General features: G+C 37.3%; 1 protein-coding gene across 12 annotated transcripts in view; it reads left to right on the top strand.

Annotated features, from left to right (window-relative positions):
• The window catches only part of ptprub (protein tyrosine phosphatase receptor type Ub), a 214,082-nt gene that overhangs the window by 41,969 nt on the left and 146,270 nt on the right, over positions 1–25,843 (top strand). For 8 of the 12 annotated variants that reach the window (XM_083544054.1, XM_083544061.1, XM_083544052.1 and 5 more), the window contains exon 2: positions 16,003–16,134. In XM_083544054.1, the coding sequence (XP_083400180.1) occupies positions 16,003–16,134 (132 nt within the window). The remainder of the gene's footprint in view (positions 1–16,002; positions 16,135–25,843) is intronic. The other 4 variants (XM_083544062.1, XM_083544053.1, XM_083544058.1 and 1 more) reach the window with 1 other exon arrangement.

Raw genomic sequence — 25,843 nt, 5'->3', positions numbered from 1 at the left:
TGCATGTGATCAGATGTACTGGAGCACAAGGTTATAATATGTGTTATGTGTAGGCCTTGCTAAAAAGATACGTCTGCACTTAACCTGGGAGAGTGTGTCTGAGTGTGTCCTCGTTCCTCTGTTATCTTTTTAGCACATTGATTGAATAGGGAATGAGTCTTACTTCTGTTGATTGTTTTGGGAAGTTTTCTAGACAGGTGTTTGAAAGTTTGCTGCGGTAAGAATTAATCGCACTCCTTTACAGCTCTGTCAATAAAAGGTAATAGAAATATGTTCATTTATAAAGGGGCGTCCTTTATTCGAACATACATTTATGAGTGACCTTGTGAACCTAAATATTTGTGGGATGCCTGGAAAATTCATTGCATTTTTGTGTATTGGAAAGAAACTTTACATGTTTAAATGAGCAATGCTTTCTGGCTAGAGATGAGTAGAGGGTGTTCAATACTACATTCTTTAAAAAATAACTTTTACCATTGCTTCATTCATTCATCCATTTATTTATTTCTTTTGCAGACTATTAATCTGAAACGTTATACTTGTGATGGAAATTTCATCATAGATTTTCTTCCACCTGAGAATTAAAAAATGTTGGAAAAAAAAGATGGTGCAGTTATGATAAATGACTAGACTTTACACTAACTGGGATAGGAGTATTTGAGATATTTCATTACCACTGAGACTGTACATAATTCTTGTTCAATTAAAAATGGCAATGTAATTAAACTATCTGCCTCACGGCTCTCAATAGGAAGTGACTTTTTCATTATCTCCATGGCAAGTTATTGTTAATTTCGCATGCTTTTAAAAGCTCTACTGTGGTCTAAAGCCATCAATAAGGATACGAAGATGAATTATCTGGGGATAGAAAGAGAAAGGGAACATGTAATCTTTTTGTCACTTTGTAGCTAATAACACTCTGCAGCCATTGCCGCACCGTTCTTGCGTCTTAAAGGACGGCTGCAGGCGTATAAGCTTGCAACATGCAGAAAGATGTCCAGCTTTTGAACTGCCTGTTAATCCCATTGTTTAACAATCAAGAAGCCAGACATTCTATCCTGCTGTGAAGAAATCCCATTGAACAGTGCAAAAGAGAATCTACTGGCTTTGGAGAAAGAGAGAGTTAAGTGGGGGCTAAGGGTGATTAGTCATGTCATTGCTGGAATGTCTTGAGTCTGGTTGAGGTTGACTGGGACGGCTTCCTGCTAGGATCGGAATGCACAGTTCAGCTCTGTGAATGTTATTTAGTCTGAAATCCAGCAATAAAGCACAAGGTAGACTCATTAGCAGATAAAGCAGCTCAGAACACTGGTCCAACAGGGATTTTTGTAATTTTTGCTTTCAGATCGTCATAAGTTAAATCCATTGCTGAAACAATCAAACAATGGTGGATTTTCTCAGAAATTAATGCATGCCCCGAAGGTGATATCTGTACATCTGTTCAAGGGAAATTATAATTCTATGATGTACAGGGAAACTCTAGAAAATATAGTAAGTGAACAAAGGTCTTTTCGCTTAGCGAGCCACTGGAGACATTTTACCCATTATATATTCAAAGGCATTGACTTCCATATAAAAATAAACCAGTGAGTGTCTACCATTAGAACAACCATTTCAGTACCAGATGGCAAATAGCAATTTTGCAAGGATGCGAGTGTTCTCTCACCTGTTTCCAGTCAAGGTTTAGTTACTGAGTCACAGTCAGTAACTTGGAGCATATGGTCACTCTTCAAACTTTAATTACCCATTAAAACCCACCAAAGATAAAAGCTCCAGCACATCACACTGCTCATGTCAGACCTTTTGCATTATTGTCCTAGCTGTGCTGATGTAGAATTTGTTTTCTGCCTTATAAACAGCCCCATGGCTTGGGTGGCTGTAGTCTCCGTGGCCTGCTGGCATCTCTGAACATGACCTTGACTGCTCTGATAGAAGTGAGAGAAAGAAAGGGGCTGATAAAAGTAAACTACAAGGGAGAGACAAAATTTGCTGCCCTGTTTGTCAACATCAATGAAAAGCTGACTCTCAGACAAGGCTCCTTTGAAGTGGGGAAGTGTGTCCTGGAGTGAGCCCATGCCCTAGGTGTTTCTGCTCTCACCAGAGGCACTCCTAATTAGGTTTTGAACAGCGGGTGGCACTGCATTCGCCCTCTGCACTTTCTATGGCAGGTTACAGCAGACCTCAAACACTGCCCCCTGCTGCCTGCTTGACATTTAGCAGCTGTGTCTGCTCTCTCTGTGACTCTTTTGCATGTCTTGTACTTTTTTTTCCTACCTGCTTCCCTTTCACTTGGCCTGCCTTTTCCTGTTATACAGAGTAATTTAACCACATTCTCTCTCTCTCTCTGTAGCCTGACTGGCATATCAAAATGTGAGACAGAGCTGGCTTACTTTGTTGTGTTGGCAGATAGAAATGCCTGCACCTTAATCGGCACAGTTGTGGTGTATTAGTGCCACCTTTCTTCCTCTTTACTATACAGATGACTTCTTTTCACTATTCATGTTCAGTTTCTAGCATGTCTCTTTTTTATATAAATATTGCACATACAAATTTAAATACGTACCAAAGCTCAATCAGGGAGCACGTGCCCCATCATTAGTGATTAGCTATAAAATATGCCCAGTGATTCATGGCACATTTATCTGTTGTCTGTGCTGCTCTAACTGTTAAAAGAATCTCACTAAACAGTGTAATAAAGCCACTTATTTTAAGGGACATAAACCGGGGACACACAAAATGTAGCACATCCACGCAAAAATCCTTCTATTGCACACGAATTGTACATTTAGCATTGTGAAATGCTCGAAAATATGTCCCAACCCATAAAAGTGAGAAATTTTCCCTCTTTAACATATTTTTAAGTAAACATTTCCAAAAAATTAGGTTGTAGGTGTTTTTCTATGGTTATAATGAATTAAGTGTGGTAGAATTACTTTTTGGTAAGTGTATAGTACTCAACTTGACATGTTGCCTGCAATAGTCCTTCTTCCTATTCCACCAGCTCATGGATGCCATTTAGCTGTGTCCTTCACAGCCTCTGTCTCTGTTAGAACCCTTTAAGTGGTGAAGTTTCTCAAGAACCAATACTTATCCTCTTCTCTTTTTTTCATTTAACATTTATTTTACCACACAGACCCACTACATAATTTTCCCATAAGATCTTGACCAAGGAGTAGAGATGCACCGGCAGTAAGCTGAATAATATTTGTATTGTTCAGACATCTTCTCTTTGGCTGTGTGGGTGAAACAAGACCAGCCGTAGCTTGCATTATTAACGGACATATGGCTGAAATGTTTAACCAAGAAAAGATTTTCTGATTTCCAGTGGCTTTATAACATAATAGAGCACTAGCATTTGTACTGTGGTGCTATATGAGGCTGTACAGTGGTGTGTAACTGTTAACCAATTCAAGTGTTGGTCAGGCTTCACGCAGCACTAATCCCAAGGCTAAGTTCACTTTCAGGACACGTCGAAGCGTTGTATCTAAATCCAGTGACATTGCTTTCCATAACAGTGAATTGCTATTACTGTGCTTTGGTATTCTCTTTCTTTTTGCAGTCTACTTTTATTTCCTTCACAGTTCCAGCTCTATACATGTCTATATTTTTTTTTGATAACTTGAGTGTGTCGTGTTGCTGTGAGGAGCAATTCTGGTGTTCCAAGTGGGGTGATATGTGCATATATTGCTGAAGGCTGCTTATTTTGTTTCACTTTGACTGCTTCTGAGCTGACAGAGCATATGTAAACAGATATGTGTGATTCCTGACTGCTTCCTCTCATCTCTCCAGCTGTCCATCTCAGGGGTTCTTTTTGGAAATCTAAGGGTGCTTTTAGTTGTGCCCGATGAGAATTGCTCACAATGCTTGTGTTTGAAGTAAGAAGAAGCACACTCACAAAGTATAGGGAATACACACAAACTGACACAAACATGCACTAAATAAAAATTGTGGGAAAATATATACACAGTGAAGTAGCTTATATTCACATAATAAATTTTTCAGCATAAAATCAAAACCTGTATCTTATTGTGTGGGTCCCCTTTGTGCAAACAAAACAGCTCTGGCCCTCCACAAGACCTCTGAAGGTGTGCTGTGGTTTTCTGGGATGAAGGTGTTAGCATCAGATCCTTTAAGTCCTGTAAGTGGTCAGGTGGGGCCTCCGTGGATCAGATTGATTTGTCCAGCACATCCCTCAGATCCGAGGTCTGAAGTAAGGCCAAATCAACACCTTGATTTTTATGTTTCTCAAAACATTCCTGGCTAATTATTTTCAGTGTGGTAGAGTGCATTATCCTTCTTAAAGAGCCCATTGCCATTAGGGAATATGGTTACCATAAAGGGGTGTATTTGGTCTGCAACAATGTTTAGGTAGGTGCAATGTGTCAAAGTAATATTTACATAAATTGCAAGACCTGAGGTTTTCCAGCAGAACACACTTCCCAGAGCCCCACCGCCTCTGCTAGTTTGGTTCTTAAGCTTAACCCTTTTTCCAACACGTCAACTTCAAGAACAGACTGGTTACTTGCTGCCTATTATATTTGAGCCTTTGACAGGTGTCACCATAATGAGATAATCAATGTATTTACTTCATCTGTCAGTGTTTTAAATGTAATGGCTGAGTGGCGTATATTATCATGTTCAATATACTTTATTAACACTTCCTGTTTTTGTAGAAAGCATTTTGAAAAGTATTTAAATAGTCAAAAAACAAAGATTAAATTTGAAAGAAGAAGGAGTTTTTGAGGGCTACATATACAAATGTTTGTGCATCTGTTTCTCAAGCTAGTAACATGCATAGCTAACCTAATACTAGCTGTTCATTAGTTTTTCTACACTGTAGATAACTAACATAGCTAAGATAATATAACTTCTCTGTATCTAGCTTAAAAACATGTAACATTGAATGTACAATCTTGAATGTACAACATGTACAATCTTATGTCCATGCATTTTTTAAGCTAGCTAACATAACATGCATCATTATTTTAATACTAGCTATTTTATTTTGCTAGCTAGGTATCTAGTAGCATAGTCTTTCCCTTAACCTCTGGATGAGACACTTGTGCATGCTAAAACATTCAGTGCAGTGAAGTGAAATGCCATGGAAATGAAGCATTGGCATTCAGCATGAGCAGTTTTTGTCTCTTAAGCTTCCAACAGAAAAGTGTAGAAATGTGCGCGAATGTGCACGTTGCGTGTACGTGTAGGCTACATAGCCTGTGGGCTAACTGGCTTCTGCAATTTCGACTCATCAAGTAAATCTGTTTCCATGCTGATAGCGGATTGGCCCTCCACCGTTGGAGCACCACTTAACTGCAGGGCCCATAGAGGAATTGAGGAAGCTAATTAAAACAGATTCAGTCTGGACATATTTTTTACTGGAGGCAGTCGAACATCCATGCCAAATATGTCAAGCGTATGATTCTGGGTTTGGTGGCTCATCTAAGAAAAAGTCAGGAAGCAGCAGTGCTATGGCTACTTAAATCCAGATGTTTTAGTATCATATAATATGGAGTACTGGTTGAATTTTTGAATCAGCAGTAGTGTGGACTATTTATTTGTGTGATATTAGGGCTCTAAACTGTCCCACATGCACCAGCATTCTTGATCCTGAATTCTGCTTCACTGCATTTCTACTCTCATTCTGGCTCAGTGTGAGGTAATATGGGATGAGCTGTTGTTTGAGCTTCATTGCACCACTGCAAATTTCCTTTTCCTCACTGGTTTTAATTAGCTTCATTTGAGGGTGAAAGACCATGAGGCGTTCTCTGTTCAACAGGCTGGTGCTGCCATGGCTGTTGATCACACTCGAGTGCTGATTGCTGTAGTGTTCTGCCCCTGCTGCTAATGCAAATAACTCTCTCTCTCTCTCACACACACACACACACACACACACACACACACACACACACACACACACACACACACACACACACACCAAATGCAAACGACACAAATTGTTAATACATTTCACATTGTGAAGTTTTTCTTCTGTGATAGGCATCTGGTTTATAAATGTCACTCATATCAAAGCACTGCTGAGAGCTTGATTCTGATTAGTCAGACTGTCTTGATTCATTTTTAAATCAGTGTAGCTTGGATAGTATCTCCAGTTTTAATGTTTATCATGTGTTGTTCTAATGTTAGCAATTTTCCACAGAAAGGACTAAATGCTCCACATAAATTTAAAAATGTTGATGCGTGTTGAGGTAAAGCTTTCAGTGATGAGACGTTTATAATTTTTGACAGAAGTCTCCTGTGTCGGTACTTTGTAATATTCAAACGAAAAACTGTTAATTATATTTATCAATATAGAAATAACTTCAGTACTTGGCTTTACAATTTTTTGGCTCTACTTTTGATCATTTTACATTCAAGAGAGATCAATTTCCCAACAATATATAATTTGATGTAATAATGTAAATGTTAAATATATAAATTTAAATATATATATAAAATGTAAATTTTTATTGCTGAAATTGTGTAGAAGAATATCTGAAAACTATACCCATTTAGTGCATTTAATTGCTAGATTACATCAAAATGTAAATACAAATATATACATTTAAAAAAACTCAAAGATTCTGATTACTCAAAAAAAAAAAAAAAAAAAAGAAGGTAAAATTTTTTTAGCACAATTCTGACTTCATTGCTTGTAATTCTGACATTATTTCTTGCAAATATCCGACATTTCTGGTGCATCTACAATTTCAAACCATGTTTAAAACTGTTGGTGTATGAACAAGGTTCCTCTGCTTCATCTGTCTTGTTCCGTCTCCTCCAGAGCTGATTGTTAGACAGCGTTCTCTCCAGGGATCGGAGGCTTAGTTTAATACCATGTGTAAAGCTTTCTGGCACTACAGAGGGGTGACGCCGCCCGATTAGCAAAAAGAAAAACCTCAGAATTGCGAGAAAAAGTGTCGGAATTGCAAGAAAAATAAACTTGGAATTAGGTAATCTTTTAATTTAATGTGACCGAGATAAAACCTTCTGCTCGTCCGTCGCTGTTTTATCCCTGTTTCTATATTATTACAGTGTCTTTTGTGTTCCCTGTCCAGAGCGCTCCAGAGTTTAGCGGGTGGTGCGACAGTAATAATGGTCTGTGGGAAATGCAGTGCTCCATGTGTAGTTACAAGAAATTGACTACTAAATGAAGCAAAGTGTGCTTGTACCTGTTGGAAAATGCTGTGGTAGAAGAGGAATAAAACACATTAAATAAACCACTAAATTTGGTGTCAATGGAATATTTTGTCACTTCTCACAACATTGGATGATATTAAGTATGTAAATCAGAAATATTAACTTTTATATAAAATTAATGCAGGATATACATATAGGTTATACATATGGTATACATATAGGGTATTAATACAATTTTCTATTTTCCATATAGTATAACAATGTTGAAAATAAAGTAATAAATGAAAAAGCATTGAGCAACTTGTAGAAAAAGAAAAAAAAATACCTATAATGTTCTCTGAAGCCTATTTGCTCTGGGAGGAAACAACATGGCACTGCAGCACAGTACATGTGTTTCAGTTTATTACTGAAAGTGCAAGTATAAACAAAGTATAAAGGTTTTTGGCTATAATGACTAAAATTGTATTAAGTGTCTGCTTTTTGCCACGCCTTCAACGAATTCAGGTCAACTCCTACAACAGATGGTTATAGTGAGATTGTTTGTGGCACCTTGCTAATGATATTACTCCAATGCACAGCAGCATGGATTAGCTATGGCAAACTAAATGTAGAGCAAACATGCACCAAAAGACATTAATGTCTACAAAGGATTGGAGTAGTTCTGGTGCATTTTGTGAAATTTAACTGTTATACAAGTGCAATTCTATATTCACACCATCATAGTGGCAGGGGACGCAAAGAGACCATCATCTCCTTATGCTTGGTTAACACTGCATGATATTTCATTCAAGGTGTACTGTGATACACAAATATCACACATACTGAAAGAATTCTTCTGTCCTTAGTGTTTGAACACTTGATGTGGTGTGGCGTTGTGTTCTCTTTCACAAATTACGTAACTTACTTAACCTAAATAATATAACAGCCCATGTACCTGCTCCCTTTTACAGTGATTTGTGAAGCTCCAATCAATGCTAAAATTTTTTTTAAAAACAATCTTTAATATCCTTAAACACATTCCAGGATATTTTGTTTTTTATCCAACCACAAACGGTTCCAAGCCCTTCTTCGTCATCATTTAATACATGTTTCTTCAGGCATAACATTTCTGTTTCTTTTTTTATCCTGCAATCTGAGAAAACGTAATAACAGTCGGTTATAGATGGTATTGGGATCATCTCATACAGTGTGACAAGTGATAATCATAAAAGACTGCTGAAATCATACAGTGTAAAACAGGCTTTAGTTTAACTGTGGCTGGTTCAATTTCTACCACTTTACATCAAGTCTTTCACCAAATCCTTGGAACCGTACACATTTCACACCCTGCTATGGATGCCTTATCAGAAAATTCTGCATATGACATGAATCAAAGTTTAATCTAAAATTGGAAGTAGGAAGTTTGGTTCCCTTGGCTTACACTGATGTCTGACACAGCCACAAACACAAAACACACACACACACACACACACACACACACACACACACACACACACACACACACACACACACACACACACACACACACACACACTACAAGATATGAGGGATTCATCCTCTCGCATCAGCCAGAGCTGGATACAGTATCATCTGTTATATGATCTTGAATTCAATAGAGAAATTACAGTAACATTCACCAGTGTTGACTTTTTTAACCAAAGGGTGACATTCTCTTTAGCCCATATGTGTGATGTGACTAAAGAGACATCTATATTACTTTATATATATATATATATATATATATATATATATATATATATATATATATATATATATATATATATATATATATATATATATATAATTACACACACATACACACACACACACACACAGTATATATTTGAGCTATAGCTATCAGTCGTTTTAGTTATTGAGTATTCTACTGATTATTCATTATTCAAAAGATTAATCGAGTAATTGTTTAAGAAGTAATTTGTTTTTATTAAAGCGCAGTACTAAATATACAAGAGAAAATTAGACAAGTCTCTTAAAATCAATGAGTAATTTGTTTCCTTTTATAATAATTAACATTTTTATTGCTGAAATTGCACACAAGAATATAAGTGAAAACTAAACCAATTTAGTGCATTTAATTGCCACATTACATCAAAATGCAAATACAAATATATAAATAAAAAATCATAAATATCTAAAAATAAACGTAAGATTACACTAAAAAAGTAAAGGCACTGTACAGTGTTTTCTTTATGCTTTAGATTTAAATTATCCCAAACTTTTTCCGTCGTTTTCTTGGCCTGGATCCTATGGAAGCTCGTTTCCACCACATTGAAAAAAGTTTGCCTAATTTGCCCAATTGGCTAAAAAAGATCAGAATTGCAAGAAATAAAGTCAGAATTGCGAGAAAAAAAGTTGGAAGTTAACAAACTTTTAATGTGGCAAAAACAGGCTTTCACATAAATCTTCTCCTTGACCCTTGCTGTTTTTCTCCCTGATACTCCATTTTTTTCATGTGTTTAACTGTCCAGAGTGTTCCAGAGTTCCATGCGTGGTGCGCCAGTAATAATAGTCCGTGGGAAACACAATGCTCCGTGTGTAGTTTATTGGACTAATAATTTGCCTTGATGATTATTTGTATTAGCATGACTCAAGTTATTTGAGGAATCGTTTCAACCCTAATCTATCTAGGGTTATATATATATATATTTTGTTACCAGTAAGTTTATTAAATGCTGTGGTGGATAATCTCGTGCTAATACTGTGTGTGCCAGAAATTCAGGAGTGTAACAACAGGTGTTAGGAATTGGTATGAGTCAGTGGTTGCATTAAGGGAGGATAAAGCAGCTTAGAATATCTAGGAATGTATGGCCATTACCAGAAGACGATGGGTAAACAAGAAGCTACTGTAAAAGCTGGTTTAACACATTCATCTATTCACACGTGATTGATACTGATTTGCAACTCGTGATGTTCCTCAAGACCCTCCAAATTTCTTTTAAGAGTTTTCATTAATACTTCATGGCTTGACTTTATTTATTCTGACTTAAAGCACCTGCTTTCATTTCCACCTTATTGATTTTGTTTATTTTCTCCTTTATTTGCCGTTTGGGAGGGCATTGAAATGTATGTTTAGTTTGTTTTGGAAATAAATTAATGAATTGTAGCTTAGAAAACACATTGTAAGCAGAAGGCATAAGGTTCCATACTGAAGGTTAAATTGACTCATTCATTCATACATGAAGATATGCACTATGCAACAACTAGATGGACATTCAATCTGGCAACCACCTCAACCATTTCCCCCCATGCATGCATGCATTTTATTTCCTGGCTCCTTCTTTTTAGAGCATTATTACTTTGGATAGAGGCATACCTTCTGTTGGTTGTTTCTGATGCAGTCTCTATAGACTTCGAAGCTCAAAGCCAGGGAAAGGTTCCTAGGCCCTGCACAGCAGTGTGAACTTGAGCTCCAGCAGCAGGTGTGTTGGAGAGCTTGCCTCTCTCTCTGGACTTGAGCCGCTGTCTTTTCAGCCTCACATCCTCTCACTTAGTATTCCAGTAGCCTGCCTGCATGCTGACTGCTGCTCTTCCCAAAAAACCCAAACAGGCATTTCATACAGGGATGAGCTCTCCTGGGCTCCTTCAATGTCTCCCTCACGTGTTGCTTACCTTCACATGGAACTAGCAAGGTGAATACACAAATACAGCACAGCACATTTGTTTTTGTAATGGTTTTGTTGAACAATGCAGCGTTACCCAATTGGCATGTTTTAAAAGAGAAACCTGTATGATGAGCAGAGAACAGTGAGACACACTCATCCCAGAGCTAACAGAGCTCGTTTGTGTGCACCTCTTGGCTCGGCCTGTGTGCAGCAATTCTAATGAGACACGTTCGGGTGCTATCCAGAGCCTGAGCAGTGTCACTTCCTTCCAGCTGTATGTTTAGTAATGTGTGATTGCACTAGGAACTAAAGGAAACAGAGGAAAGAGCGAGACGTAGATGAAGGTATCCAGTTCAACTTTTACATTATTCTGGTGCAAGTGCAATGTTCTCAAACTTTATTTCCTCCTTGTCTCTCAGACTCTGTAATTTATGCAATCCACAATGATTTATATGGCAGGCTAAAAAAAGAGCCTCTCAGTCTGACAGGAGCAGTGATCTCAGAGCTATTATAGGGGGTTTAATAATAAGAAATGTGCTTGAAGTCTGTTTTAGGAGCAGCAGCACTTGTAACCCTTGTGTGCATATTAAGTGTAGTAGTAAAAAATAGTAATTAAAACGGTGTTAATGTTTGAAGTGTATTGCATGAAAAAATAAGATAGAAAATTAGCATCCAAATAAGAAGTGCTTTTTAATTGTGAAGTGCTTCTTGGAAGAAAGTTCATGTAATAACCTGCAATCGAACTAAAGAAAGATGATTGTTTTCTATGTAGAATTAGGATTATTGGGGATTTCCTAACAATGCTACATGTACGTAAATTGTAGCATTCAGTGCAAGCACTCAATTAAATGCCAAAGAAAAATTCAATCATTTTGGGGACACAAATGAATAATGAGGATCCAGTTTTTGAGGAAAACAGACTCCTGTGATGAAAGCAGTAAGAACTTTGGATAAAACATGAAATCGGAAATACATATATTTTGGGTAGGACACACCTGAAACATCTCCTGGTAAGGTAGAGATAACCCAGAGCTGTTCAACAAATCATCACCTTTCATGCTACCTCAGTAGATGATTCGTACTTTGATTCTCAGACAAATTTCTACTTATCTCATGCTGCCTCTCTCTTAGAATTCCTGCCACAGTAGCTTTCCTGGCCTATCTACAAGACCCCGGAATTTATTTTGCTGCCTGTAGTTTGTGCTGTAGATTTATTTAAGAGACTCTTCCTAGTAGAGACTTGGGCATGCACTTAGATGTGTATAGTAGCTTTTTGGTTCTTAATTTTTTTTATGTTAAAAGTTATTTTATTTATTTTATTAGATGTTGACACACTGTAATCTGAGTTATTAGGTTATTGAATGTGTTAAGTTTTCCCAGAAGTGTTTTAAAAAAACATTACTAAGTCTGTTAATGCAAATCGAATAAACACATGATCTAGAACAAAGGGCAGATATTTATCCAAACTTTCCTGATAGAGTTCTGTTAAGTTAAGAAAAAAAGCTCTGAAACTTACACTAATGATATTTTACAGTAATATGTGAACTGGATGAACTCAAGTGAATGAAAGTCTCAGCGCTCTTTCGCCAGGAGGCTTCCTAACCATTGGCAGGGTCTCCAATCTGATGTTGCACCACAAGCACGATGAGCCAAATTAAAATGTAATTATTTCTTGGAGAGGGTCATGCTTGACATTGGGGACTGTTAGAAAAGAAAAAGCTGAAGATGGCACATTCAAGTTCATGTTGCCTGGACACTGATTAGTGGTAAAAAGATTGCTTTTTTCATTAAAATTTTGTCTTGTTAGTATCCAGACACAGAAAAACATGCCTTAGTTATGCTTTACAAGAATGGATTGGTAAGTCCCACTTTGTGTTAGAATTTGCCGTTTAAACACATTCCCTGTGCTCGAGTTTTAAAATCTGACCATCAAATAACACCAAAGGTAAAGTCATAAATTAAACTTGATGGTCATTCTGTCTTTATCTTCATATATCTACAAATGTTTGTCTTACTTTTGTCTTATCCTTGTGGATACTTCTAATAACTTCCCTTAACATTCAGTTAATTACTACTATTACTACAGCTGAATCTTCCCCTTAACCTTAATCTAAGTAACCAAAAGGAAATCTTTTGGCTTTATAAATTTTTAGATATTTTCAAAGACCACACAAAAGTTATGACAAGATCATAATTGTCAGTTATCTGATTTGAAACAAATTATTAGTGAACAGTGATGGACGAAATACACAAACCATGTGCTTACACAAAAGTATTTGCCTTCAAATGTACTTAAGTATCCAAAGTACAGATGATTTATTATGGATATTATGTCCTTTTATCATTTCTGTCGCAAGACAGAATTAACTCAGTTTATGTAAAAAGACCCTGATGTTGCTATTAGCAAACCAGTCTTGTAATAGAATGATATGGATGAGTCAAACACTGATTGATATCTATTTAAACTATCATGAGCCCAAAACCTCAAACAAAATTGCCATTGTGCAAGTTAGAGTCAGGAGTTTTGTCAATCATCTTCCATTATTTATTATAATATAATATAAGTTTTTATCCGCTCATAAATAAAAAAGAATGGCTGATTTTGCAAAATGTAGTTTAGAAAAAAGTAACATATTTGACTTTGAAATGTAGTGAAGTAAAAGTCTCCCCAAATTGAAATACTTCAGTAAAGTACAAATACGTGAAAAAGCTTCTTAATAAGTAAGGAATTACTTTTACTTCATTAATGTCCGCTACTGTTAGTGAACTCTGTAATGAACTGAATTGCATATGAATTTTCACTAATTCTGGACCTTTTTTCGTTTTTCTGAACTAAAGGGCTTTTTCATGAAGACAAATTTGATGTGTAATGTGTAAATGATCCTGCAGATGATTTGCAAATTCATTGTTAAACTCAGTTATATATATATATATATATATATATATATATATATATATATATATATATATATATATATATATATATATATATATATATATATATATATATACTGCTTTAAGCCTGATCTTGGGTCATAGTCTGTTATATACAATACGATTTGTGAATCTAATTTGCTTCAGGTGTAAATATGTGTGTGCGTGTATGATGCTTTGTGTAGACTAGTTGCATCCAGGAAGCATGCTTGCAATGCCCATTGTTCCCATGATAGGTTCCAGATTCAGATCAGGATGAAGCAGTTATAGTAGATAATGAAATGCAGTTAGCTTTTAGCCCATGGTGCAAATTGAAATAAAATGAATGGTGCAAGTTATGTTATACTGTATGGGTAAATAAAAACAGTATGAGTACATTAGAGCAAATTACACTAAGGTTAAAATAAAAAATATGGTGCAGCAGTTGAGGTGACAATATGACGCATGCACACGTGTGGCTGCACACAGACTTCTGTGGTGTTTTTCTGCTGGAAGACATGCAAACAGTCCATGGTGGGGGATGGGGTGTGTCCTTGATAATACCTCTCAATCTTTCCAAGCAGCCCTTTTGATAAATGTCCATAACGTTGGGCAACTGTGTCCTAATGATGTGCTGGCCAGTGCCTTCTGTTCGTTCACTGTGCAGTTGTTGTACCATACTGTGATGCAGTTCCTAAGGACACTTTTTTGATGACCTAATGAGCAAGGTGAGCTGTATTTAGTATGCTCAGATTATTTAACCACCAGTTTTGATCATTTCTGGTACATCAGTAACTGCTTATGATAAAAGAGGAAAACATAGGTGTAAGAGGGTACTGCTGGCGCTCTTCTATCTGATGTGTGAAAAGAGATATTTTTTAAATGTACATCGGTGAGAAACGGCTAACAGCCATATAAAAATACACTGCCTTTTGGTTTGCTGTGTGAAATACACTTTACAGCAGGTTTTATTGCTTTTTAATCTGAAATATACATGCCATATTTTTGTAGAAGGAACTGAGGCAACGTGACAACCTGTTTTAATGATGGATGGAGAATTTGATTAGGAAGCAATCACTTGGTTTTTGTTAAACAAAATATTCAAATCAGTCTGACGTGAAACTGTTTCTCAGTGGCACTACCTGTCAATCAAAAATCATACCAACAAATTACAGCTATTTAATGTAAACAATTTTAGATATAGCCGAAAAGGGCTATAATCAGTAGTGAGGGTCTTGAAGCTATGACTGTGGCTTTAAAAAGTGGTAAAATGTCTGTGAGCTGGAGTATGTAACACACCTTTTTTTTGTTTAATGATTATTTGTGTAGAATGAACTGCTATTTTTTTCCATAACAATTTAGAAACTTCATTACATTTTTTTTATTAGTCCAGAAGTATTTACAGTTTTTTTTTTTTATTTCATAAAACACTAACGTAAATACAAATAAATAGTATTATAAATCTTATGCTTTGAGAAATGTTTAGCTCCTGTGCTCACGCTCACTTGGGTGGGTTAAAGTGCAGAAGTGTACATGATGCAATGGGCCATGGAGGCAGTGAAGTGTAAGGTTCCTTTCAAGCCCTGAGGTCAGGCCTGCATGAGATTATCAACAGAATTGAGCTATTTGCTGTGCCTTAGCAACTCTTAGTGTATTACAGTTATAGTACTCTGGCTGGGGTATTTTAAAGAGATATGTTACAATGTCCAATAACTACATTGGACTACACCAAATTCATATTTAACTTGCACATTACGTTAATTAATGCAGCTAAATAATTTTTTATAATTGTTATTTTTATGTCATAGTTATTTTTTTTTCAACGTTGCACACTGTAGTATTTTTTAATCTAGCTTTTATTTTCTAATACAGTGGAAAGTGCAAACCTTGTACATGTGCTTGTACAAGTAAAGTGAAGATCTTGACAATAAGGTTCTTGAATGTGAATGTTGAATTCAGCTTGCCACCTCTCACACTGGAGCTACAGAGTGACGTCAAAGGGAGAGTCTGATGAAATCGAAGCCAAAATAAGACACATATTGCTGCTGAATCTGACTTCTGCGCTGCCGACCTGAAGTAAAACAGATCCCCAGAAGGATGCCCTTCATGTTGTAATGCACATTCTGTACGCAAGAAATTGTCGGTGAACTGAAAACCAAATTAATAATAATGACCTTGGAACTGAATAAAAAGTTGAATTGCATTAGGTAGAAACATCAAGCATAAAATAGTGTTCCCACTATTTATGAATATGTTTAGTGACTGTGGATCTTGGATGTAGACTACATTTTTCTCACTTTCCTATTTTTTTTTTCTCTTTCTCTAGCAGCTGGCTGTACATTTGATGAGGACTCCGACCCCAGCCTTTGCGAGTTCAGCCAGGGAGAGGAGGATGATTTTGATTGGCAGCTGTACCGCACCCACACCTTGCCTCACCCCACCCCGGATCTTTTGCATGGTGAGTTTACCTAACATTTTAATTCTACGATTCTCTATCGCATTGCATGCTTCCATTCTGTAAGTGGATAAGCTGAAACTGGTGTCTGATTTGGATTTAGTTTTGCCACGCTTGCAGACTGTTTAAAATCAGCTTCAGATTGTAGATTATAGTCTACTGATAGAATGTACCCATTAAAAGGCAGTATGCGTTCTTTGTGCGCATTTGTTTTCCCCACAACATGGGGTATTCTGGGAGCATGCAGATCTGTGGAGAGAGGCTGCTGTCAAAATGGACAGGGTTCCAATGGCATGGGTTCAGGCACCTCATTAGGAATGTACGACTCCATGCAAATCAACCTTGAGATGCCGGTCGTGCATAATTCATAAGCCGTAATCAGGCAGGCAGGCAGGCAGGCCTCCAATTCGTTTGCATTTCCAAATACATATGTTCCCCAAATCTGTAAGGCCGAGCCAGTGCGTACCGATGCATGCACTCAAACAAAAACCTACATGCCGATGGACATACACACACCACATGTCCTGACAAAGAATTTATCTCATCATGGACATCCCTTGAACCTTTTAGAGCCCAAAGCTATAAAGTGTTTATGGTCTATACCTTGACAAATCAATGTGCTGATCAAAGATTCCAGTTTTCCACAAAAGGAGGCGTGATTCCAGGAGACATACAAGACAGACATGCTTAGAATGGCTCTTAGTGAGAAACACTCTTAATCTGATGCACCTGCGTGGAATTGCTCTTAACAAGAAATCAAAATCAAAACAAAGTGGCGAGTGAGTAATTGTGATTATGTGGTAGTCAGTCATACATTTTTTAGCGGAAGGGAAGAAAAGAGATGATTAGAGATTGAATGCTAATGAGACTATGACAAGATAGATAATGAGATAGATAAACAAGCGCATAAGCTTTTCAGCAATAAAACATGACACACTGCAGCTAGATACAGAGGCCTGCTAAAAAAAAAAGCATCCCTTCTGGGAATTGAGAATCAAAACACCATTACTCGAAAGGTCAATTACTATGAAAGGCAAAAGCAGGAGAGGCTGAAAGGCTACTTCTGTTTAAATAAAGCCCAGTGCTTTGGAACCCATGGGACTGATGTTATCTCATGTATGTACACATACACACACATAAAAATTTTTCTGCCCCACAAGTGCAGACTGACATGGCTACATAAGAAATGTCTGAATATATGCCAATGCTCCATAACAAGGCCTGATCATTTTCTTCACACAGATTCCTATCTATCATAGTAGCTGTGCAGTAATGAATATTTTTCCCATTGGGTTTAATTAAAACCAGTGGCCCCTGACAGCCTTCATGTTTGGAGGCCACTGACACGGTTTATCAGAAAGCAGAGAATTAGTATATGATAGCAGGGAATGGTAAGGGAATCAGACAGAATTTGAATACATAACGAAATTGATATCATCCCTTTCCTCCTGTTTAGTCCTACCAAGAGAACACTACAACATTTTTTTTTGTTTTGTTTTTATCCGCAATGCCTGTAGCAAGTTTCATTCCAGTATGCTGTTTGCAATTAAGAAAGCATATTGTACTTCATATTTATGTTCAGTATGCTTATTTACTTATTTACAATGCTCATTAAAGCAGCCCTTGGTACTTATCACTTGCTGCCTTATTCTCCTGATGCTTACTTACATGTATAATTTTCTTTCTTATGTGTTACACTTAATGGCCACTTTGCAGCATAATGATACTTTAGTTTTGGTTTTATGTTTGTTTGTGTGTATGTGTATGTATGTGAGGTTGCAATTTTTTCTATTTAGTCATCATTAATTAGTATTCTATTAAGATATGTTAATGTCACCAATCAGTGTACTATGAAGTAAACATTCCTACTTTTATCAGCTGGTGATGCAAAAAGAATTTCACATCCAACAAATCAAAAAACGATTACATACTCCTTGCTTTCTTATGTATTTGGACTGCATGTGCACAACTGTCTTCACAACCATTAGAAGTCCTTCCACATTTGCATAATGTTAAGCGTTGTCACTTTTTTTGGACGCACCTACATGTATTCGCCAGCAGTCTAATGTCACTGCAGGTTACCGTCTCCCATGGAGTATAATTTATTTCCGGTTGCTTTGTTGCCGAGAGTCTTTGAATGTGAGAATGCACTTTGAAATGTCTTATGTTATATAAAGGAACAGTGGCACCTCACAGCTCCATGATTTTTGCTTTGATCTTGGTTTTTTGTGCAGATATTCACAGTTCTTCCATGTGGTTTTTCTCTTGTCTCCCAAAAACATGCTGGTAGGTGGATTGGTGATGCTACATTGCCACTAGGTGTGAATAAGAGTGTGAATGAGTGTATTCCCACCTCCTGTCCAATAGGCTTTAGCTACACAATGACCCTGAATAGGCACTGAAGATAAATTGTTGTATGTATGTTAAAAAATCATGTAATGATTTGCCAGATCCCTATGTGTTCATTGCAGTTTTTTTTAGCTTTACCTTATGGCTTGTTCATACAACACTGCCAATGTCACACCTTGCTGCCTTTGTATACCACTTGGAATATCCATTTAAGTCCTATCAGTTAAATACCAAGCGATTATGGGTAAATCATGCTTACTCGATAAGACTGTTTGCAGTAGGACTGTTCTAACTGCGTAGCTTATGCCCTGTGAAGAGGCAAACCTGACACGCTAGCCTGAGTATGTCTCTGGAGAGAAATTAAGATTTGCTATCTGAGGGAGCATTAGAGCTAGTGGGAAAGGGCAAAATCTAATAGGATTTTTAAACATTAGAAAACCTCTGTTTACTGTCCTTTCTATTTCCCTTCTGAAATCATGTTTCCCAGGCCTGACAGGCAATCTGAAGAGCTGGGGTTAAATGTGAACTGTATCCTGCACAGATCCTGCTCTTGAGCTGTGTGTCAATGGTAAGTTGAGTAATCTACAAAAGGTGTAAGGGTGTCCTCTGGTGGGACTGAGAAAATCACATGTCACTTTGTCCTGAATCTCTGGTGGCCATGGCATTGAACACATTCAGCGCTGCTAATAATGGCCTGGAAATGTTGAGGCATGCTGAATGAGGGCTGATGAAATGCAGGATTCATCGCTTACCTCAAAGGATTTCCCTGTAGAATTTATTTTGCTAGCATGTTTGTCTGCTGTCAGATCTCAGGTGCATTACCAAATTGAGTTGATATGCTTGTCCGAGCTGATTGCACATCACTTTACCCTGAAGTGAGCCTCGCTGTGTGCGAACAGTCTGTGAGCAAAACTGCTAGATAACTAATAGAAAGTTAACACTTTGCTGTGAGGCAGCAGAGATGCACAAATCAAATAGCTTGGTCCTAAATGAACATGCCCTTGTGGAAGTATGCCCCTGGGCAAGTCAGTGATGTCTTTGCTAATCTTTCTCTAGCATAAAGAGATTCTCACAGTTATGGATGCCAATGCCATAATACGGGCATGTTTTCTTATTTGTGTCCTCTGTCTGAGGAACTGGTCGGAGTTTCAGAGGTCTTCATTACCTGGCTCATACCAAATAACAGCTCTGTGCCCCAGCTGTACATTAACTGCATATCAGTGCTCCAGCATTATTCATCTCTAACACAAGAGAGCCAAAGAGCCAAGAAGATAGAGGAAGCTACAGAAAAGCACATCTGGTCGAGTTCTAGGGTTATTACCAGATATATCCAGAAGAGAGATCCAAGTTGCAACTGCCTGCCTTGGTCTACCTTCTGTCTCTGTTCTCTCCAAAATGTAATGTATTTTGGCCTATTTGTGAATAGATTTTAGAATAAGGGCCACCCATTTTCAGTTGATTGATGTTCATCATTTGTAGGTTGTTGTTAAAGAGACAGGTATTTAACATGTAATTTAGCCGCTGTAGAACTAAGGCTGGGAATGTGATACAAAGGCTTTACCTCTGTAATTCTGTAACAAATGGATCTACCCAATGTGTAGGGCCTGGACAGATAAGCCCTCATTATGTGAGCTGATTGTTCTACAGGCTCCATAATTACACATCCAGCTCATTTACACCTCAGAAAAAGAGGACAATCCTGGGAAGTCAGTAAACCATTTCAGACAATATAAAATCCTCTGGTAATTAATTGAAGAAGTCACTAATCTCATGCGACGAAGTGACAATTTATATCATCAGATAATCATCCGACAGTGCTGAGAGTACATATTCAAAAGCAATTAGGGAGAAGGTAGGAACGCTTTTTGGGTAGATATGTAATATCACTATAGCACTGTTTAGTGCTACAAATATATTTATTTATATTCAGAATTGAACCTGTAATGGATGTGGCCTAACCATTGTAGTCTTTTTAATATGCCCTTTACAGCTATGCCCCTGGGAGCACTGGGAAAAATCCCAGAGCTAGAAATATCTGCATGGTGTGGGAACTCTGTGTATCGCAGTTCATCAGCCTTATATGAGATTGGTCTAATATAATTTAAGTTTATTATTTTTGTTTGCACTGTAACTGCCAGTGAAATTGGTCCTGTTCCTTGCAATGTGAACATTCTGTAGTAGTAGCCTAATTAAACAATTTCAACTCTGACCTAGCAGTTACTTAGGCGTGATGCTGTACATTCATGTTAATGAGCATGGGCTATATTTGTCCCCTGAGCTTTACATCTGACCCCTTGCTAGCATCAGCATGAAAATAAAATCTTTTGTTTGCACAATATTTTGTTGCATCTTTGTGGCATTTCTGGTGCACATTTCTACACTCAGTCAGATACCCTCAGAAGCATTTCATCAAGCATTCTATGTATAAGTCTATATGTGTAATTGTCATTCTTTTAAACTATATTTTTATTAGAAATTTGCCCCATTTGCCCCAATGGCACATCAGCCTTTGTCTTCAGTTGCCATAGTAGCACATCCCAAGTGATAGCAGCAAACTCAGCCAAATCAATTCATCCAAAATGCAAGCTGTGTTACGTCACCCTCCTCATACTGAAAATGATTAATTAATTCCATTTCTTTCACATCCAGTCTTGCAGAAATTGGATTAAAACTGTAAGCTTTCTCTTTTCTTTGATCCTTTCATCTGATCTATTGTAAATTTGATTTGTCGTCACTGTCCTTGCCCCAGAGGTCTTAAGCCGTACATCTCTTTTGCATAATGGAACCTGTACTTCACATTGGCACTGCAGAAAACTGCACAGTGACTTGTATCTGTATTGTAGAGCATGAAACTCACAGATTGATGTCTGCATGAGATCAAAGCCTATCAAGTATTCTTACTAAATATATCTATATCCAGCTAAAGATCCAGTGCTCTGGCGTCTCTCATGAATTCAAAGAGATGGATTGGAAGCTAGCAGTGAAAGCAGAAAATAGACTGTCCATCTGCATCTTGAGAGAAGAACATGATACAGCCTTTATTTCCATCACATCTACCTCCCTTGCCTGGAGTTTCCTGTAAACAAAGGATGAAAAGATGAATGATTGCTGTTTTCAGTCCACCTAGCTAAACAGGGTACACATTGTTTTTGCCTGCAAATGAAGGTAATATAAAGCCATCGTATTTGTCCTGCAAGGAACTTGTTGAGATAAAAACTGACATGGGTGTAAATTTTTGGAGTGCCGTAGGGATGCTGGGTGAAATGAGAAAATAAGTGCCTGTGTAAATCCAGCTGGCCAGAGCAGATCTAAAGCTAATGGAAGGCAGCAAGCATGAAGTAACATGCTAAGGTTGGACAACTGCTAAATTACAGAAGTTCATAAATACACAGTGTATGGTGCTTTAAATAAGTAAGATATTAGAAGAAAATACAGATGGCAATATAACTGTTGGCAGCAAAGTGTTGCTACCTCACAATTCTATAGGTTCGTAGTTTAAAAAAAAGTTTCTTTTTATGTATGTGTGAGATTTCTCTGGGTTTTTTTTCTACAAGCCAAAATAATTCAAGTATGGTCAGTGTCAGTGAATTGCTCCAGATCTGAATCTCTTTGTGTGTGTGTGTGTGTGTGTGTGTGTGTGTGTGTGTGTGTGTGTGTGTGTGTGTGTGTGTGGAGCCCATGGGTAGGAATCCATATTTTCCTGAAAAGACAGATGTAATAAAATGAGATGATTTTATTTCAGTGGCCTGACTAAGGTAATCATTTTATGTTTGTTTTTTATCGTTTGTCAGAAGAAAGCATTGATTTCTTGAAATGATTCAAATATTAAAACAAATTAGCAGTCGTAGTTGTTCCAAACATAATTTGTGTGTGGTACTCCAAAAGCAATTCAGAGCGGTCCGTGTGTGTCATGTAAGAATCTATTTCATTTGTCTTGATCCTATTTTTGCTTAGCTCATTCAAAATATCATTAGTGCAAATTAATCGTGATATCAATTTGTCCTATTATTAGAGTGTGAAATAAAAGATAATGCAATTTCCCTTTGCTGCGTGCTACTAACTTTGTGTCCTTTGTAAGATGTATCATGCTGGTCAGATCATTAGAAATCCATTTATTGGAGCTGGAATGAACGCCATGCTTGTAAAGCACAGCAATTTATGTGTAGTGGAGGTGTGTATATATATATATATATATATATATATATATATATATATATATATATATATATATATATATATATATATATATATATATATATATATACATATACATATACGAGTGTGGAGTCACTGCGTGAGAGTGGGAAGGTGGGGACGGGCTTAAGATATCGCTGGTTGTTGCAGCTTTTTTTTACCTAGATCTTGAATCAACTGGGCACAATGCTAATGCCAGCTTTCACTGGTAGCCCGGTAAGGAAAATGTTCTTTATGAGTTAGTTTGTCTGTTTAACAAGGAAAGTACAAACTTTATTTGCAGGGCTTTCTAGATCACCTTGACCAAAGCTTAAGTCACAGTCAGACAGTTTTGTGATGGAAGAGGAATGGAAGAAAAAGATGAAAGTTACAGAATGCATGTTTATGACTGCTTCATTGCTGAGCTTTATCCTCAGGAAAAATGGCTGAGGCTCGTGTTTGTGTTGTCACGCTAGCTTAGCTGTTCAGTGAGCCAGGGGACTATGGATACCCCAGAATTTTTTTCCCCTTCTCTTTTGCTTTTTCTTCTTCTTCTCTCTCTTTTTCTTTCATTCTGAAGCTTGCAAGCTCTTGCACTGATGCAGAACTGATCACAAAGCCATCACAGATGTGAAATTCTACTAGCAGACAATGTGCTGTCTTAGGTCTCTGACCCCACAGCTTGGAGAAGTTGGATGTAATAGATTTATCACATCAATTCTCAGCATGTTTTAATAAAATAGGTTGGTTGTTAGTTATGTAGGAAGCATACTATGCCTAATATGTAATTATGGAATACAATTGGATGTGTGCATCTTTTGTTATTAAATAGAAATTGTTTTCACTGCATGTTTTCACTGCCAAGGCACAGCAGGATTAGGCTATATCGTGGCTCTTATTTAAAGTATTCATGGGTGCTTTGATGATTTACCAAGTCTTCACAGAATCCTTTTAAACCAGTAGAACATATGAAAACCTTGTTGAAAAAGCATGATTTCACCTGCAGGTGAAATGAGGGCATCTGTTCTAAAAACTGCTGACTTGGCTGTGTTTAGTCAGTGAAAATTATGTTGCTTTACAGCTCTGAGGCTGGGATTTTAATCAGAGGTTGAGCTGTTTGCTCTTGGGCTTTGCTGCTGTGACTGCTTGCAGTGGGGCTACAACTCCATCCATTTAGAGCCCATGCCATCTGTGCTGTGATTCACTGTCCTGCTTGAACCCATGGCACAGGCATATATCACCCTCAAATACTACGTACAGGTTGTAACCAGTAAACCGCATAGTATAGCTCTCAAACACATGAACAGATCGCCCACATAACCCCCAAGGCTATTTGTATATAGCATTATTACAAGAAATTTTTAGTTGGAGGTTAAACACATTGACCTAGCCTCAATTTTCCCTCATTTTTCCCTTCCCGTTCTCCAGGAACGTTTTTGTATTTTTTAGCTTTAGAACAGGCACAAAAGCACAAGCTATATTAGTGTGAAACATATTTTTAAAACAGTTGGAATAAATCCTATCTGTGATTCAGGCCAAACATTATTGTAGAAAATGAGCATTGTAGAAAATAACAACTGACAGTGAACTGATTGTGTTGATATCTGAACATTTTTGATATTTTTCCACCTGCAAATAAATGGTCTGGTAATGTGTTGACTTTTTGTTTCTCAGAGTACCATTAGACCATCATCTTACTGTTTATTTTATTGGTAGAATATTAACGCAGATCACAAAGCATATTTAGGTAAATGTGGCATGGTGATTAGGTGCGGTTGCACCGCTGTCCGAAAGCTCCAGGGTTCTTGCTTTGATTTGAGTTTGAGATGTGTTTTGCATGTTCTTCTCTATCTGTGTGGGTTTCCTCTGCATTTACCTTTTATTTCCTGCCGACTCTCTTAAACATCCTCGTAAGGAAATTGGATGACTCTAAATTGTCCCTAGGTGTGAATGAGGGTGTGAATGTGCCTGTGCATGGTGCTGTAATGTGCCTGTGCATGGTGCTGTTTTTTTTTTCTTAAAAGTCTATCTGCCACATCAGATGCAAGCAACATTATAAATGGAACCAGGATTGATAAAGTAGGGGGAGATTTGGTTTTATTTTGTTCTATTCTGTTTTATTATGTACTATTTGTTTATTTTTTGCCAATTTCCTGTTCAATGATTTGTTGTTAAGGCCAATAAAACCTTGAGTTTGTGCCAGTTTGGACCAAGAAGTGTACATGATTTAAATTAATGTAGTGGAGCTTGAAAAATTTAGGATTGCTATGGGGAGCATATTCCAAGGTTAAATTCAGTGTACCTGCTTGGGGCTGCCAGTGCATCAAAGGGGTTCTGAGATTAAATTCGCATGACAGGGAATCTACATTTCATTCTTTTGTTAAGATTTGTAGTTTTAAAAGTATAAGAAGTCTATTAGAAATGCTGATGGTAAAATGAAATGCAGCAACCCAGTCTGTACTTTTACTAGTCCTTCCTGCTTGAAGACACTTCACATGCATTATGATTTCAAAAGGAACCATTCAACGGCAGATCAATTAGTTTTTTTTCATTCCCTCATTACCAAATCTTGATAAGAAGGAGGGCTATATTAAGCTGGCATGAGGCAGTATAGGATCAAGGATCGATAAAGTGCTTTTTCCAACCATAAGAAAGGCTAGAGAATGGACCTGCTGCCTTTTGCTGACTTGCCCTGTTTCTCCTGCTTTCTCATGCTCTCACTGTTTATGTTCTCAGGTGTAATCTATTTGCTTAGGAATTACCATAATATCCCATGTCGCACTCAACTTGCTGTCACTGTAATTGATACATACACATGGCTTCTGGGCGGGGTCATTTGCATATAATTTCATTAACCTATATGATAATGAATGTGGTGGGCTTGATGCAAACAAAAGCCCAACTGCAGATGGATGACTGTTCAGAAGAATCACAGTGAAGCAATCCATTACAGCTGGGAGAGATTTTCTGCTATATGCACTGGTGCCCAGCACACCTAAAGACATTTTACAGAGGCCATGCAGGTAACGAACACTGTTCGTGCTGTTTACGCAGCCTTCTTCTGCTTTTAATTCTTCAGCCTTCAGTATCAAACTTCAGTATCCTTAAGGTTTATGGCCAGCTGAAGATTGTTTTCCATCTTTGTAAACAATATTTACATGAAAGCAGAGTTACAAAAAAAGGAATTTTA

This window comes from Silurus aristotelis (genome assembly GCF_946808225.1).
Source record: "Silurus aristotelis genome assembly, chromosome: 1".
NCBI classification, from domain to species: domain Eukaryota; kingdom Metazoa; phylum Chordata; class Actinopteri; order Siluriformes; family Siluridae; genus Silurus; species Silurus aristotelis.
This window is presented reverse-complemented; position numbering and strand designations above follow the sequence as displayed.